Source organism: Varroa jacobsoni, unplaced genomic scaffold (genome assembly GCF_002532875.2).
Source record: "Varroa jacobsoni isolate VJ856 unplaced genomic scaffold, vjacob_1.0 scaffold_893, whole genome shotgun sequence".
Lineage (NCBI taxonomy): Eukaryota > Metazoa > Arthropoda > Arachnida > Mesostigmata > Varroidae > Varroa > Varroa jacobsoni.
The window spans coordinates 130,070-146,569 of NW_019213795.1; the positions used below are offsets into that span (position 1 = coordinate 130,070).

Consider the following 16,500-nt stretch of genomic DNA (forward strand, 5'->3'; position numbering starts at 1 on the left):
AATGCAGATCAGCCGTGCACGAACTAGTGATTGTTCAAATAGAGGGGTGTTTAGAATTAATTGGAAAACCTCAGTGAAATCGAAGCATTTGGCTTCTACAAAAAACTCGTTGTAATATTTTACTTCAGGAAGAGATTTTCGCTTCATAAGTTTTTGATCGTAGAGGTCTCTTAATCGCCCTAGGCACTTTTTGGGTCTATCATGGACATTTTATTCATCTACGTATACGTATCCTTGAGCAGTTATGCTCAAGTGAGGAATCTTGCCTACTTTCAGCTCTCTAGACGGCCACTGAAGCAATTATCGAGATAGGAAACACTGACTGATCGAGTATCATACTGCAACAGAACGGCTGGCTCTGACACTATTCATTAGTTATTATCAAAGTAAAGATATTTAACATTGTCTGCTAGACAAACGCGATTGAAAACATTGCGAAGAAACTCAATAATGAGGAACTATCTGTTAGAACACCTTGTCCTCTTCTAAAATCAAAAGCAATCATTCGACAACAAATTCAGTTCACTTTGCCAACCTCTTGTTGAGTAGCTTCTGAAGCATCTTACTCTCATTCAACTACACAACAACCTTTCCGACTCATGACGATCTCTTGAAGCCTATTCTCCATCCGTCCAATTGCGATAAATTTGTCACAAATGGAATCAGCGACCAGCTAGCTATACGTTAGCAGTTTCACTGCAATGAGAAATAGGCAAAACAGGATATCAAATGTTCCTATGGGTATAGAAATGATTAGGAGATGTGCCGCATAACTGAACAATGGTAGCTTGCTTTAAATCTGCTGGACCCCAATATAACTTTTGATGCCTTCACTTTTTTATTAGCTTTTTCTATCTGACCTTTCATATCGTAAAGCGATCTGAAGTTCTGCTCGAATTGTTGCGGCAGTTGTAAAGCCGATTATAAAGGAGCAGCAGGTTATTTGTTCTGCACATGTATTAAGTTTAGTGTATGATTTTCAATAGTTCTCCTAGTTTCATCTCTGAGCTTTGCCATCTATTTGTACATTATCAGCTATATTTAGAACTAGCAATTACTTTACCTGTTGTTACAGTAGCTGCTAGTTCTAAAAAAAAAAAAAATTAGTAAATATAGTTCCTTCAACAAAAATTAAAAGAGATAATCCTAACTTCTTGTCGATCTACCTCTAGCCCCTCCTTTGTCACTGAAAGATATGAACGCATTTAACTTCAACTTTATTTCGAATGTATCTGTTGTTCTCTCCTTAGCTAAGTTTGATTTTTGCGAACGCTGTTACACTTAAGCAGCCCTTCGGACCGCGTCCGACGGTATCAATACGTGCTTTGCCGCTAGCGACCACTCAGCGGCGATCACGGTGTTTTTCGATGTAAGGAAAGCAATCGGCTGTCTGGACCGTGACGTCCCCGTACTATTATTATTCCATTTTGTTTTCTAACCGTTCTGATGATACCTGTTTCTAGTGTACCGGTTAGTTAGCTGCGGGGTTTGTCGAGGTCAACATCTCAGGCACTGTATGTTGCCCTCCAAATGAGCTGGACAAATCACCGCTCTAAGCTTAATTGTTTTAGGATTTCTGGCAGAGCTTTTGTTGACGGCAACATAATGCTGATTCGAAGTTGAAAACAGTCGATCCTAGCACTGTCTAACCATCGCCTTGCTGCTCGATGACTAGTTTTCCCTAAGGCTCGGTCGATATTACCGCAGCAATAGCAGTTCTCTTCAATTACTACCAGTCATCTATCACTGTTTATCACAACATGTCTTGCCTCAGGTAACCGCTCAGTATAGTTCAACGAGTCTATTGTTTTACCTGGACCTGTTGACTACTCGCCCTGTTTCCAAATGTCTGCGTCTAACGTTTACCCTCTCTCAATTCAAATCTCTTCATTTTGATGTAGATAAAAATTCTGATACATATCTATAAATCCTTTTTAGCCTCTTTGATTTTTTAATAGGTGATAGTTTTGGAAGGCTGGTTATAGCTTTAAAATCAAGTAACAATCCACACCTTACGAAATTCTACCCTTGGTTACCGTTCTCTTTATGCTGTTTCTAGTATCCCCCTAGATCCGTAAACCCATTAATCAAATTATTAACTGCTTAATCCAATCATTACAAACCTCTCTTGCACCAGTTCGTAGGTGTCTAACTGTATTGCGCCTTCAACATCGTCCCGACACATCATCTCCAATATGCTCAGCCAAAGCCCAGATGATTAATTTTCTATGAACTGGAACTTTCTCTTTGACTGTCGCAAAAGAACCTCGTCGTTCCGACTATTAAAGAGCTCTATCAAGTTAGACTATTTTAGGTATATATATATATATATATGGTTTCTTAAGATAGATTTCGACTTGGATTTACGACGAAACGTTCTATGGCTATACAAAAGCTATTTATTTCGTAGAAATAGAAACATATACTTCCTATATATTCATAGAAAAAGAACATTTACTACATTCTTTTGTTTTGTATTTTTATTTGCGTTAGCAAATTCAACTAATTAAAATATTTTTTTAAATACTTTATATATTTCATATAACACAATGCTTATTCCAGTCATCAGTCAGTTAAAAACTGGGGACAATTTCGTAACTGATTTCTCTTTTATCATATCATACTCGACCTGGGAAGCTTATTATGAATTTTTTTTTTTTTTTTAATTAAGTGCTTTGTGCTATGTAGTTCGCTCTTGGGCTAGCTTCGAACAGGCTTTCTCTTTTTCAATATTGTCGCCGGTACGATTCGTCTTCAAGGCATTGCAGACTTGCCTATCAATACTACCATTATGGAGAGCACCAGCACACAAGTGATTAACATAAGAATGAATCACTTTGTACCTATTTCCACAAAACTATGTCGATATGGTTCCATTCTGGTTGTTGCATGATGCTGTCGTCCAATCAATAATTTTGAACGAGTAACATGATTCTCCTTGGGAGTTTTATATTATTGTTTGTTATATGTTTATTTGAATAGATAAATATATGTGTCGAAAGAAGCACGCCTATCTATGTATTCCACTCATAGAGACGCGTACTTGTCAACAAGTAAGTTTCAAATGGTGCCTTGCTTATATATGGACTTGTCTATTTAGTGTCTATCGTACATTATGTTTTTACATAGCAACGATCCGGAACTACTAGTCACATAAGACAGATCTCCTATAGGACCGTTTTGTTTCCTTTTTATCTTCAGGAACTATAATTGCTTCCCGGAGTATAAGCATTTATTTACCATAGGTATTTATTTTATCCAATTTAAGCCTGTGCTGTCGGATAGATAAGAGTATTACTATCGGATCTAAGGTAACATATAAGTAATACAATAACATAGTAAGACAGCCAATGTTTTTTTCTCCAAAAATCTCTATCATTATTATTGTTATTACTCACGGCAGGTCGCTACTCCAGTCGCTCATTTATACGCGTGAATCCACGACTATGCACGCATGCTGACTCCTTGAGTTGGTATTACATTGTTTTAATATATATATATATATATTACGTTGTTCGGTTACTAACATAAACCGACTTACTCGTACATAAAGTTGCCGTGCGTGACCTGCTTAAATCATTCCATCATTCTTTCGGTGAATTCCCGAGTGTAGTAATCGATTATAGCCCCATCCCCTTTATAAAAACATCGGTGACTATCAATCAACCATTACCAAAAGCAACGGCTGTATATCCATCTGTATATGCATCCGTGTATAGCTTTACGATGACGATGAACTTAGATCAAATTTCGGGTCGAGGGGTGGATAATTCATTCGTAAATAGACATTTTCATGTGTCCCTTCCCCCACAGTAAATTATTTGCAGAAGTACCATTTTTGTTTTTATTTTAGCTAAGTTATTCATCTTTTTCCTTTGTTCTTTCTTAATGATTGCGGTAGTCTTCTATGAGCAAATACGTATCGCATCAGGTCAGGTATAATCCGTTACATGACAAACGGATATGATACTCGCAAAAAATAAAAACTCAAAATGAACATTTTTTTCGTACTCGATATATCTAAAATTGAAAGGTGCTACAACTGTTTTGCATTAGTGTAATTGGTCGATTGAGTTCGACTTAAGTTTGCTATCCTCTAAGTCTATAGAAGAATACGCTTCAAATCATCTTTATGTATGCACAACTTTGTCATTTGGATTTGCATTTACCGAAATACTATGCTTAGCATGATAAAGAGCAAACCGATGGTAACTTCTCCCATCAATACCTAGGGCACAGCTAATAAATCATCGGCGGAGATTTTCTCCGTATGTAAAAACGAACCGTTCATATAAATACATTGACGCCAAAACACACAAGTCAGTACTCGTTATGGAAAAACAACAACAGCCATATGATACGAATGCAGTACGGCAATCCAATCATTTGCGAAACCTTGTAAGTATATATCGTAGTTAGCAGTTTTTGTTTATTGCAAGAAGTTGAGGTGCATAATGTGAGCGTAAGAAGAAGTGCCTGCTGGAACAAGCTAACTCAAAATAGTAGCCTGTGTCTTATCGAATGTTCGGCCTTGAATATAGTTTCTGCGTTAGGGGAGGCGATCGAGAGAAAAGCCCTTGATAATATTAAAATCTTTAACCATGTGACAATGCATGCCTGATTCTCTTTTTTTTGTTTGTTTGTTTTTTTTTTTTTTATTAGTGAGAACAAGAACTTGGTAATAGAAGACGCGCGTTTACAACTCTGAAATAGGTGACCGTAACATTATAAGAGACTGACTCATTTGTACGCCATTATTGCTAGCAGATATAGGGCTACGCTTGCTGTTATGCAACTAGCGGGATGTCAACAAAGCGGACGATTTCGTCTGCTCCAAATAGCTGTCTTGTTAAAGCCACGTGGTATTAAGAAACAGATTCCAGGCAAGTCTGAAAGGCCGCACCGATACAAGGCTATGCTTATAAAGCAATCGGAAGAGTGATTACTAATTAATTCAAGCCCTAAAAAAAGGTCAAAGATGAAACACCGAAACAAGTCCCTGCGATTTGTTCACGGGTGACGGGCGGATGTGTACAACCATAAAAATGCGTAATTTATGCACGTATTTTACTTATGGATAGAAGCGACGACCAGCGGCAGTTTTGGCTTACGAACATTGTCATCTTTATAATGGATACATGTCTGCATTTTTTGTATCTATAATAATCGTTAGAGACGTATGGGTTTCGAGAATATCCAAATGCGGTGCGTAGTGAAAACGATAAGTATTATGTGAAAAACGGTCTATAGAATTATGCATCTGCAGTGATACGACCGATAGGTGGTTAGTAAGAATTTTTAATAATTTCTCAATCGCCAGCGATATGATACTTCGCAACATCCAATAAACAAATCGAGACTCCTTTATATAATACATAGAATACTAAATTATTTCGTTTACCGAACACATCTATATATTTATCAGTATATCTATATCAGATTTATAGCAGAGCATTATCAAAGATGATAGAAACAAAAATAATTAACGCAATAGATATCACAAGAAAAGATAAGTTATTTCAAAAACAGCATCAACTGTTGCCAGTTGCTCCCAGCATTGAACAAACGCGTAAGTTACTAAACACGCTAACGAATGAATGCATAGACACATACACACATTTACACACCTATAGACACAGTGCTATGATGTTAACAACCACGAATAATAGAATGTGTAGAAATTTTCATTCCAACATTCTTATACAACTTTTCCTCGTGTGAATATTTTTGCCATCGCCACCTTTTTTATAGACATTTGCGTGTGAGACAATGCAGACTGCTCCAAAAGTTTCACTATTCAACAAAGAGACAAAGTGCCGTGACAATATATAAACACCCTTTACCCTGGCCATTAGCCCACTGATGTGATAAGATGGTCAAGGTCTTGTAACCGACAGAAAAAAATCGGGAAATCACTTTAGATTAACTATAAGCTGTTCGGACCTGTGTCACAAATTGTGCCTTTAAGGGTCTAGATAGTGTACGTCATCTGCTGCAATCTCGACCCTAGTTTCTCTGCTACCGCTGAAAGATATTGCATATGTCTATTCAATGCGTGCCGTTAGCGATAACCTAATAACATAGGGACTGCTTTCTCCACATATCTTTCAGAAGTCTTTACTTCTAGGCTAGGCACAAAGCATCATTCTACCCCATGGTTTTGCACTGTGACAAAGGACGAATAAAACAGCTACAATGGGATTTTGATGATTTTTTAATGTTTAATGGACTACGAGAAATTATGACATTATACAGAATAATCATGTTGATAGAGGCTATTCAACATACACAACATCTATCTCCCTATGTTTTTCAATGGAGACCTGAGTAAAACGCCTCTGTGGTTTTATAGATCTTTATCCTTAAGCCATTTTAGATAGAACCCAGCGACCTAGGTATCTAAACAGTAAATTTAACCTCACAATAGGGCATTGACTCTTAGCTAAAGATAGCGGAATTTGTTCCATTAGATAATTAAGTATAAATTTCCACATAGTTTTGTGAATTGTCAACGCGGAAGTGAATGATTGGCTATTAGTATTGGAGAAGCTGAACTCTACTCAACTGTCAATGTTTTCAGTGTCTGTGTGAATCCGGCAACCTTGCCAAAGATAGACGTAATTTGATTTAGTCCTCTTGATGTTGCACTACGGATGTGATTTTCACAACAAACTATAGAAAAATGTGCGTTTTCGATTAACAAAAAAATCAAATTATTATTATATCAACTAGTATAGATAAGTTCTACGTGCACAGCTTTAAAAGCCCTATTTTTTCAGAATTAATTCTAATAAATGGCCGCGAAAGGACAAAGCCATTTTGTACTGGGATAAACGACTCTTCAGTTGCAATGATCTTTATAGAACGCGCCCTTAGTAATAAGCACAAAGTCTATTTTTCTTCTGTTTTTTTGCGACACGTGACGCCTGCTTTTTTGTCGTTGCCGGACAAGACCAACAATGTCAAATGAAGGAATGAACCCTTCCCTAGTGTCCTTAATCAGGAATGTCGGTGTCGCGCGTTAACTTGGCACTCCTTTGTGCATATTTTTACTCTGCGTAGTATTTTACGCTCTATGACCTGGCCTTGTGAAAGCTCGATGCGGTGATTACCGCGTGCAGTAAGCTAATGAGTTCATATAGATAATCAATTTTGCTGAGACCACCGGCAGATATAGTAGTAATCGTTGGCTCCTTAATTCTTTGTAAGTATCGGGTAGTTATGTATGTATAGAGTATTTCAATGAATCCCTCATTGCTTCATCGAACAGCATACTAGTATAATTCCGTATCAGACATATTTGGAAATTATATATACATCTTGTAACGGTTACCAGGGCCTCATTTTTATTTCTTTTTTTTTAAAGTAAAAACATTTTCGCTCCTAAATCTATAATAAAATTCATCAGTATTGTGACACGTACGCCAAAAGCTAACAACGCTGACCAACCGCCAATTCGAAAGTACATACATATCTCCTATATATATATATATATATTTACACCATGCAGGAGACAATGAACCTATTACTTTTCCAACAAATGCAAAATCATGAGTGACTTTTACAGAATCAGTTGAGATCTATCTGAGAGACAGGAAAAATCATGATAAATGCAAAGTTGTTCACTCTAATAAACCCGGGTGGATTTAGCACGGTGTTATGCCATATATATAAAGTCAGCCTTCCATTTTTGTGTTAAGGTCGCCTTTAATTACTATTGTAAATACAGCAGATGATGGTGATCTCGCTAAAAGATTAGAAGCGTATTGTCTCCTAACATAAAGCGTTTAAATTAAGGACACATACTTTCCAATTTATTTTTACCAGTTTATCATATGTATATATGTTGCATCGAACGAATGAGACACGAATTTTCACGAACGAAGCAGACGTTTTCGTGATGTGGGAAAAAGAAAAGACCTTAGCTGTCTTGTTTACGTTCGCGTGACCACAAGATGTAGCTGAGCGGAAATCCTTCGATCGAAAAAAAAAGCAGATGACAACGGACAAATATAGGCTAAGAGTCTAGAAGCTGGGCAAACGCAAAAAGGAATATTCATTCATCGCAGATGTTAGCAGAGATTAGCATTGCGTATAACTGCTTTTGTGACCACTTGCCTATTACTAATCACTCTTCGCGCATTCTGAATAATTTTATGCGCAAGATAACGTGAGTAATAATTTTGCTGTGTCTAGTTTCATTGTACCCAGGCTTCGATAGAGCACCTATTGAGCACCTACACAATACCGAAAAACTGCCAGTACGAGAGCTTAAATATACTCTGTGTCACGCAACGTTAAATAGAGGTGTCGATGCATTATTTGACATGCGTAGATGCTGATGAGGCTTGGTAGGCATATAGAAATTTGTAGATAAGTGGAGCTGAAAACAATCTTAGGGGCCAGTGATCGACTTGGCGCTTATGTCCGACGCGGGGACATGATGCTTAATAACTGTAGTTCTTAGCTTCTATTTTTAAACGGACCAGCTGGCAAAAAGAAGGACACTTAAAACTTCTTTTCCCTTGAGTTGTCAACGTATACTTTTCACAACCGTAAATGTCAAATGCCCGCCTACACCACTACAGTTTAATTGTGAACAAATAGCGCCACATACCATCATCACTGCAATAATGATAAAGGACATTAATGACTATGTTACCTTTTGTGTGTGGGTAGCGGAAAAAAAAAAAACCAAAGAGGAAGATTGGCGTACATTTAAAAAAACTTTTTGATTGATTGCTTAGATCAGATGGCTGTGGATATTAAATTAGCCATAAGCCGGCCAGCTAAAGTTCACATCAGTAAAACGAACACAAAGGAAAGCCTTGAGATAAACGATCTTTCCAAGATGCTGTTGTGTAGTTACCGAAATAGTATGTAAATAGCCAACTTGGACATTAGGAGATCATTAGATTGCCGTGACAGCGAACCAACAAGATACACGGGTGCTTAACTTAAACATTCGCTAAATCGCCAATGCCTGATTACAGTCTCTTACAAACCCCTATTATCTATGTATTTATCTAAATGAAAGAAAGTAAAAAGCAGTAAAAAGAGACATATAGTTCAGTGCTTGTGCGTACCGCAAATCAAGCTGAGATAACAGAGATTAATCAGCGCTTACAATCGTCTTACCATTTACAGCTGCTGGTTTCCATCCATACTCTTTATAGCTAACCGCAATGTAGTCTATGAGATAGACGAATCGGTCAACAAAGAAAGGCAACACCGGCTACGCTGTTGAAATGACATGAGTTGCGACTCCGCTATATTACTATTAATACAATAGACTGCAGTTTGAGTATATTGGAGTCCTTATGGAGTAAATGTACTCCTGCAGGTGGCAGCTATTAATACACAGTAGTAGATTAGCGGAAGATTAGGCGGTCTCAACGGCATCTGCAGCATGGCCAGCAAATCGAAGGAAACCCCAGGGCAAACAATTGACGGCTAGCGGTAAATGGCGAATTAAACAAAAGCATTGGGGAATAGAGACCACTGGGTAGAACAGATGGCACCGAAACAACCGGGAACTAGAAAAATAATGCTAAAGCTGTTTTAAGTTGTAAGAAAGTTCTCATCATCGTCGCCGATCCGGTCATTCCAATAATTTCTGTTGGCCTCGGGCTAGAAGATTTGTACTGCTTGAAAGCTGCTAAGTTATGATAAGGTGATAGCGGTTGAGGTGAGACTGCTATTGACGATTATTGTGTGAAGAGGTTTAGATATGTATGGTCGCGTTCGGCAGACTGTAAATAACAATGACACGCCAAAACGTCGACAATGACCCATTTCAAGTTAATTCGTAAAAAAAAGACGAAAAAGTCGATAAAACGGAGAGAAAAAAAATCTATAAAATTGACGTTGTTTATCGAACACATAGATATTCCACCGAATAACGTTTACATATAGAAGCTTTGATGAGAACCAAATGTGATGGATGATGGAAGAGCACTAGAGACTCTGTTTCACATGGACGTTGTTTAAGTGCTGCTATTTTAGTGTTAACATATGCAGAAAAAAGGATATATTATATCTATGTACTAGAAGCGATAACGAGGAAGACCTCGAAAAGATAAAAGTAAATGACTTTTAGATACGATTTAATCTAAATGAATATTTCCAGTTTTATGTCCGACATTTGCATTAAGCGTTGCTTCAGCGTGAGATTAATGTTCTACCCGGTTTACAACGTAAACCATACAGCTGACCGCTGCATCATTATAAAGACATGTTCGACTGACCTTAACAGGCGGCTGCAGTTTCTAGGTTACCTAGGGATTCCTAAAAGGTTTGTTGCGTTAAACCAAACCAGCAAATTTTACCTAGAACATTTTCTATGGCGCAGACCTTAACAGCGGTGACCGCTAGAAAACAACAAAGGCTACAAGAAAAATGTCAGGATCCTTTTAAAATATATGTGTTAAGGCCGAGCAGTGGCGTTTTAGGACCGATAGCGGTGAATTAAAATAGGCCACGATGAAACACGATAGCTTTCATGGTGCCGTAAGCTATTTGCACAATCACGACTATGGCAAGTGTAAATAGAAGATCCGGTACGTTTTAGATATTTTTGTTTGTTACATATGGGGTCACAAGAACCGTGTTAAAAGCGTCACGTCTTTACAAGCCTTTTTGAACTTTTATTACTATTACTTAAATTGATGTTTTTACGTTAATGAGCCTTATTATTTAAAATATGCATAGTTCCTTCAAAGTCATCTGTGCCGTCGCAGATGACGAGATATTACCAAGAGTGTTGACCGTTCTATGTTTCGCCACAAACCTAAATTGAAATCAACCATTTTCTAATTATGGTTATAAAATCACTTCGCTATCGTATTCCCCGTTTTACCGACCACTTGTCCGATGTTGAAATATCGGACGCTGGCTGATCAAGCAGTCCGATCGAACATTTATTTCGTTGAGCAGCACATCTGTGTATCTTATGCTTATCAAGATGCCGATCTATCTCAGCCACTCCAATGCTATTAAACTTATTTGAAATGTCAGCTTTTGGTCGCCGAAACCAAATGACCTTTTAGCGTTGTTAATCCATTATTACTATTAATGAGACGTCCCTGCTATATTCTTTTTCTTCACCCACAACCAAACTTCGCAGTGCGAGTCGCGCGTAGTTTTCGGGATTTTTCCACATATTTCTTGTAATAAATCAGACGTACACGTAAATTTAAAGCACGTATCCCATAAGCCAACGCATACAAAGCAAGAAAACGATCGCATCATATAAAGGGGAAAACTGTTTTATCGACGTAATATTTTACCTCGAAATGCATATATCCGGCTACTCGATGCACGACACACTGAGGTATAGCTGAATTTTTTGTTTGTCCTTTCGATCCGTGTCCTATCTACGTACATACGGTGGCTTCTATCGAAGCGGATCCAGCCAGCAAGAATTTGTTCGTCGTTGATGAATTCCATTGATGACTAGAAACAGTCTAGCTTAAGTATCTTCATTTTTCATTCTATACACACGCATTGCACGCTGAAAAAGCCATGTACGCCTGTAAAACTGACAGCGATCCGTAGGGTCGTCAAGCCGTGGTAGAGTGACAAGGAGCAAAGTTTCCCCATTGCTGATACGCTCCCTGTGATGAAAAGCGCAAAAAAATAAAGAAATTCATCTAAAATCACTTACAGACGGTCAATCGTGAGCAATAAGTAATTGCTTACGTAATGGATCCGCACAAAAAATAGCCTCGGTCACATCGAACTACGTCGAGGTGTCTTCTGCGCAGTGGACATAACAAGCTGTGCGTCGTGTGCACACCTAGAACACTATGATAAAGCCGCGTAATCGTATCCACGCTGATGATTTATAACGGTCACAGAAATAGTTACAAAGTTATAAACGGTACCTATTGTTTACGAGAAGACCCATTAGAATTTTGGATATATCCGAAAGCTACGGCTCGCTGAGGGCAGTTGTGGCACACGTATAATACAAGCACGATTATTATTATTAATTCCATAATTAGTGCTAACGGTGTACCTAGTTTTTTTGTCGTTGCCCTAGCGCGAAATGTGCCTAACGCGCTTGGTATACAGCGGCATTTCGTTCGTACCAATAGACTCATAATTAACAAATAATCACAAATTTGTATGAATCGGTAGTAACTTCGTATGACTATGATTAAAAGCCCTAAGTATCACACAGATGAACTGAACATTCTTAAAAATACCGTGTCTTGTTTTTAGCTAAATAATCCCAGTATATCCAAATCACACTGGAATGAATTCAACTAACTTGAAAAATTGTAACAACTTTAGCGCTGGCATTAATTCTATAGGAGCTACGCCTAGAACGGTAGGCGAAGCCTTTGGGTTAACATTGTCGCTATGATATTCGACCGTGCCGCTAGTAAAATAGACAACGTCTCCTGTTTTTAGACCTAATTAAATGGTAAGCATTTGGTCGTATCAGCTGTGACGCGGCGAAAGCTGTAACTTTGACAAACAAACGAAGCTCTAATTTTCACATATTATGGCTATTGCCAGTTGCCTCTTGGATTTCGATACCTTGGCCCTTTTCGTTTGTATGCCGCTGCATAGTGTGATAGGTCCATAAGGATCCGCCATTCACAGCAGATTCGCGTTATTTTTTTCTATTACTTATATGTTGTGGCTGAACATTGGGATAGCTCTGCACAGCCACCCTGATGATTTTGTTTGACTGGATTATTTGACAATTAGAATCATATATAAGGCAAATGATTTGGAAGCAGACTAATAACTGTTGTAACAAATACTAATAAAAACTAAGAACTTCAAAATTATAGTAGCAACTACATAATGCATGCCATTAGCTAAAATTACCCCACTAACCCCAACTACCATTTCTATTATGCTATTAATAGGGTGGTTATAGTTTTTGTTTTATTACTTTATTGTAAACGATTTAACTTTACATGTGGGAATTAGGCATGAAGCGTCATCGAATGGTCAAACGTACCGTACAATTTTCCTGTAAAAGTTGATTCATTATACTTTTACTATATTGACGTCCCTTTAAAATTCTTATCTAATGAATTGTGCACATAAAGTAGTTACATTACGGTGACGTGCAGTGGACGACCACTATGACAGATTACAGGACCTTATCTTTCCCATCGACCTGCTCTAACGGTTCTCACAACGACAAGCACGCGCGTGTGTTACGTCGTCAAACAGTAGATAAAGCGCATCGTTCTTTTTCGTAGATTAGGATATCTCATACTTTTCAGTACGTGCCACTCTGCACGTAAAGCCAAAATGAAAGTTTTGGCGCAGAAAGACTAATGGATTGCCACATAGCCCTAAGATTAGCAATCGATGTGAGTGTAGCTACGAAAACGTAGCAGTCGATGAATTGCATCATATATACATGTGTTGTTCCATTTCTTATTTACTGCGTATTATTAAATATTTTTTCAACCTCTAATTAAACAATACCGACGTTACGATTACTCGTACGAACAGGCGATACGATTTCGCCTGACATTAATAGGACAATACGTTATAGGCTCGAAATATATATATCGAATTCTACCGTTTCTCTATCGGCTTTTTTCCCGGTAATACTGGTGCGTTCTGCGGTTACTTCCATTCCTTTTCGTAATAGCGGTTCATGACGCGTTCATGCTTTTTCCTTGACGAAGTTCGTACTTCACTAACATTTGGAATGGGACTGCGCGCCTTCCGTCGCATCCCTGAGACGCAGCCCCGAAGATGAGTTGTTAGCTCGGTAATTGTTTCATGCCTTCGACCGTAGTAACGAAGTTTACTACAATAATCGGATCAACGACGTCACCTGAAGAAATAGTCTATTTATGTTAACTAAAGGAACCGATAACAACTACCGGTTATCACTATAATTCGTTGGCTTTTACCCTTGGCACGGCATGGGTAATAAGCGACCGATACGCGATTAGAATCATTAAATCCTTAACGCTCTCCTCTCCTTATTAGCGCTGCTAGCGAGGTCAAATACGACACGGGAGGTACTCCTGGCTGTTGACACACCTTGTTTCGTGCGCTTCAACATGCTTTCGGCACACGTCAGTATTGGATAGGTAGCTGGATCTATTGCAAATAAGTACTATCTGCGCATGTAGAAATTCGTTACATTTATCGAATTTGCGGCCTTCTTCGCAATCTGTCCTATTGGGTTGGATGTGTGCCTGTCCCACGTGACACGCCAAAGAATTATAGCAATAAACAATATATGAACGTAGGAACAAAGACCGAAATAGGCCTTATAGGTGGTAGCATGTAGTTGAACGTGGATGGCAAAGAATGAAAAGATTACACGGGTAATAATCACCAGATACAATGAGACTCATCACGGAAGATCGGCCTGAATATCAGCAAATAGCACGAATCGGTAGAGGTTTTCGTAGTTATGATGCGCGACGTGTGTATGCGCTCATTGTCACTCGTGACGAATGAAACCCAATGGTGCGCCAATATGAATCAATTTAATTAGTTGTCATTGTGATTTTGTTACTGTCGTTTTTATCAATGATGTTTCTATTTCTAAGTGTTCCCTGTTTCCATGCAACCAAATGTGCGACTACGTGGATGGTAAGCATTGCGCTCATATGCAGCACAAGAATGAATCTGATTGGTTTTGTAGTGTTCCGTCAGATCGTATTTATGTAGATATAGCGTGTGGGGAACTCCATATAAACGCATTTTGAATAATTATAATTTTAGTTTTTAGTAACATGTAAATATTTGAACTGCAGGACAAATTGTATAGCTTTTTCTTTTACCGCAGATGTTCCCCGAACGATTGCCGTTCTAATCAATACCTTGCTGATAATGGCAAGTTATTGACTTGCTGCTCGCATCTCTTGAACTTTTAAAATGCCTAGTATCGGCAGTTTCCTCGTATTATCGGTAAGAGATCTCTATACGAAAAATATCATGGCGTTAGGTTTGAACAACTGAAAATGCGGAAGAATTATAAGCTGTTTTTGGGACTATCATGAATCGGAGCAAGCTACCGACTCGACATGTCACAGTGCTTCAACAATTAGTGTGTACTAATGACAAGTAAATTAAAATAAGATCGTGCTTCCTTGAAACATTATCGATAATTAGGTAATACAAATGCGACCACACATAAGTATTGCAGCATGGCAGACACCGTACGAAACACACAGGCGTTTACCGTTACTTCAAGATGGATGACTATATATATAATAGCTAACCTATTTAATTTATCAGCTGTAATGTCGCTGCAAAGAGACGCTTAAGGTAGATTTAGGAACAGTCAACAACAAATAATTGAATACACTGTTGATAGGTTATTTAAAAACATGTACGACCGAGGGCTATCTGCCCAAACAGATGTCAAACTTTCCTTCGGCCCCGTCCAACAAACATCCGAGCTCGAACAAATGACAAAGCTCACACAATGACCCCTAAGCCAAGTCAAACCATTAGCTATAGGTATCCAATGTAATCCCAGAACATGATAGCAGCGAATATCAGTGTCGTTTGCTCCTGTTATTGTTATTTCTGTTGTTGTTCTCTGCGGCTCTGTGGTCAGAGCCATTATTATTGCTACAATAACTTGCGCGTTTTTTGCTACTGCTAAGCGAAGCTGGTAACAATACCTTCGAACGAATCGCCTGACAGGTGGCGATTCATCGTGAGCGCAGCATATTTAATGCTTCCTGCGACACTGAGAGTCCGAAACTAAGATCGTTGTCGCCTCTGTGCTAACGGCGGTAGTAGTACGAATAGAACAGTGTTTGTAGGGTAATATGGCGTAACCGTTGATGCTTATCGTATCAAGATATGATTGATTAGGGCGTTAAGTTTTTATTAGATACGTAGGTTAGCACACGTAGAAGATCGTAGATAATCAAGCAGTTTCATGATTATTTAACTTTGTTTATCATACTGTTGCTACCTGTGTTAATTATTGTGAAATTTGGTAAAACTTGTTTGTTAACTTCTCTTTTGGCAAATGTAAATTTATTAACTATCAACGGCGAATGCTATGATAATGTGAGGCTGGCTCTGGCATTTCTGCCAGAAGTTGAGAAGATATCCTAATTAATAAATGATATGGTGTCGTAAGCTATAGAGGAAACGACAACAGTGCATAAACCCAGCGCGATGGTCGCTGGGTTTTCAGATCAGTAGACATCTAAATGCATGGTCCTTATTGATTAATCAATAAGTATTTACTATAGAAAAAAATAGAGAAAGGGTGACTGACGCCGCTCGCGTACGACTCGGGATGACGGCAAATGACAGCATGTGAATGATGAAGGACGGTGCCGTGATGGCTATTTGAGGATGCGAATTCTGTATCTGAATGCTGTTCTCACGATAAGGATGAATTAGCGGTGTCTAAGTTAACAACTTAATTTCTTGTAATTTACAGTGATCGACGCGTCCGCAAAGCTGGCCCCTGGCCTCATTGAGGGTTCGCTTACTGAGTTTGGAAATTACTATGAATGTCTCAAGGTAAGATGG

General features: G+C 38.4%; 1 protein-coding gene and 1 long non-coding RNA gene across 4 annotated transcripts in view; one reads left to right on the forward strand and one right to left on the reverse strand.

Annotated features, from left to right (window-relative positions):
* Nucleotides 1-11,809, reverse strand: part of LOC111264743 (uncharacterized) — a 20,242-nt gene extending 8,433 nt beyond the window's left edge. For 2 of the 3 annotated variants that reach the window (XR_015312783.1, XR_015312784.1), the window contains exon 1: nt 11,289-11,803. This is a non-coding gene — a long non-coding RNA (uncharacterized LOC111264743). Of the gene's footprint in view, nt 1-11,288 lie in introns of all 3 variants that reach the window. The other variant, XR_002683039.2, reaches the window with a different exon arrangement.
* LOC111264742 (nose resistant to fluoxetine protein 6) overlaps nt 1-16,500 on the forward strand; it is a gene marked incomplete at its 3' end in the record, with an annotated part of 30,294 nt that overhangs the window by 5,698 nt on the left and 8,096 nt on the right. The window contains 1 exon segment of the mRNA XM_022840866.2: nt 16,409-16,491. Coding sequence (XP_022696601.1) covers nt 16,409-16,491 — 83 coding nt within the window.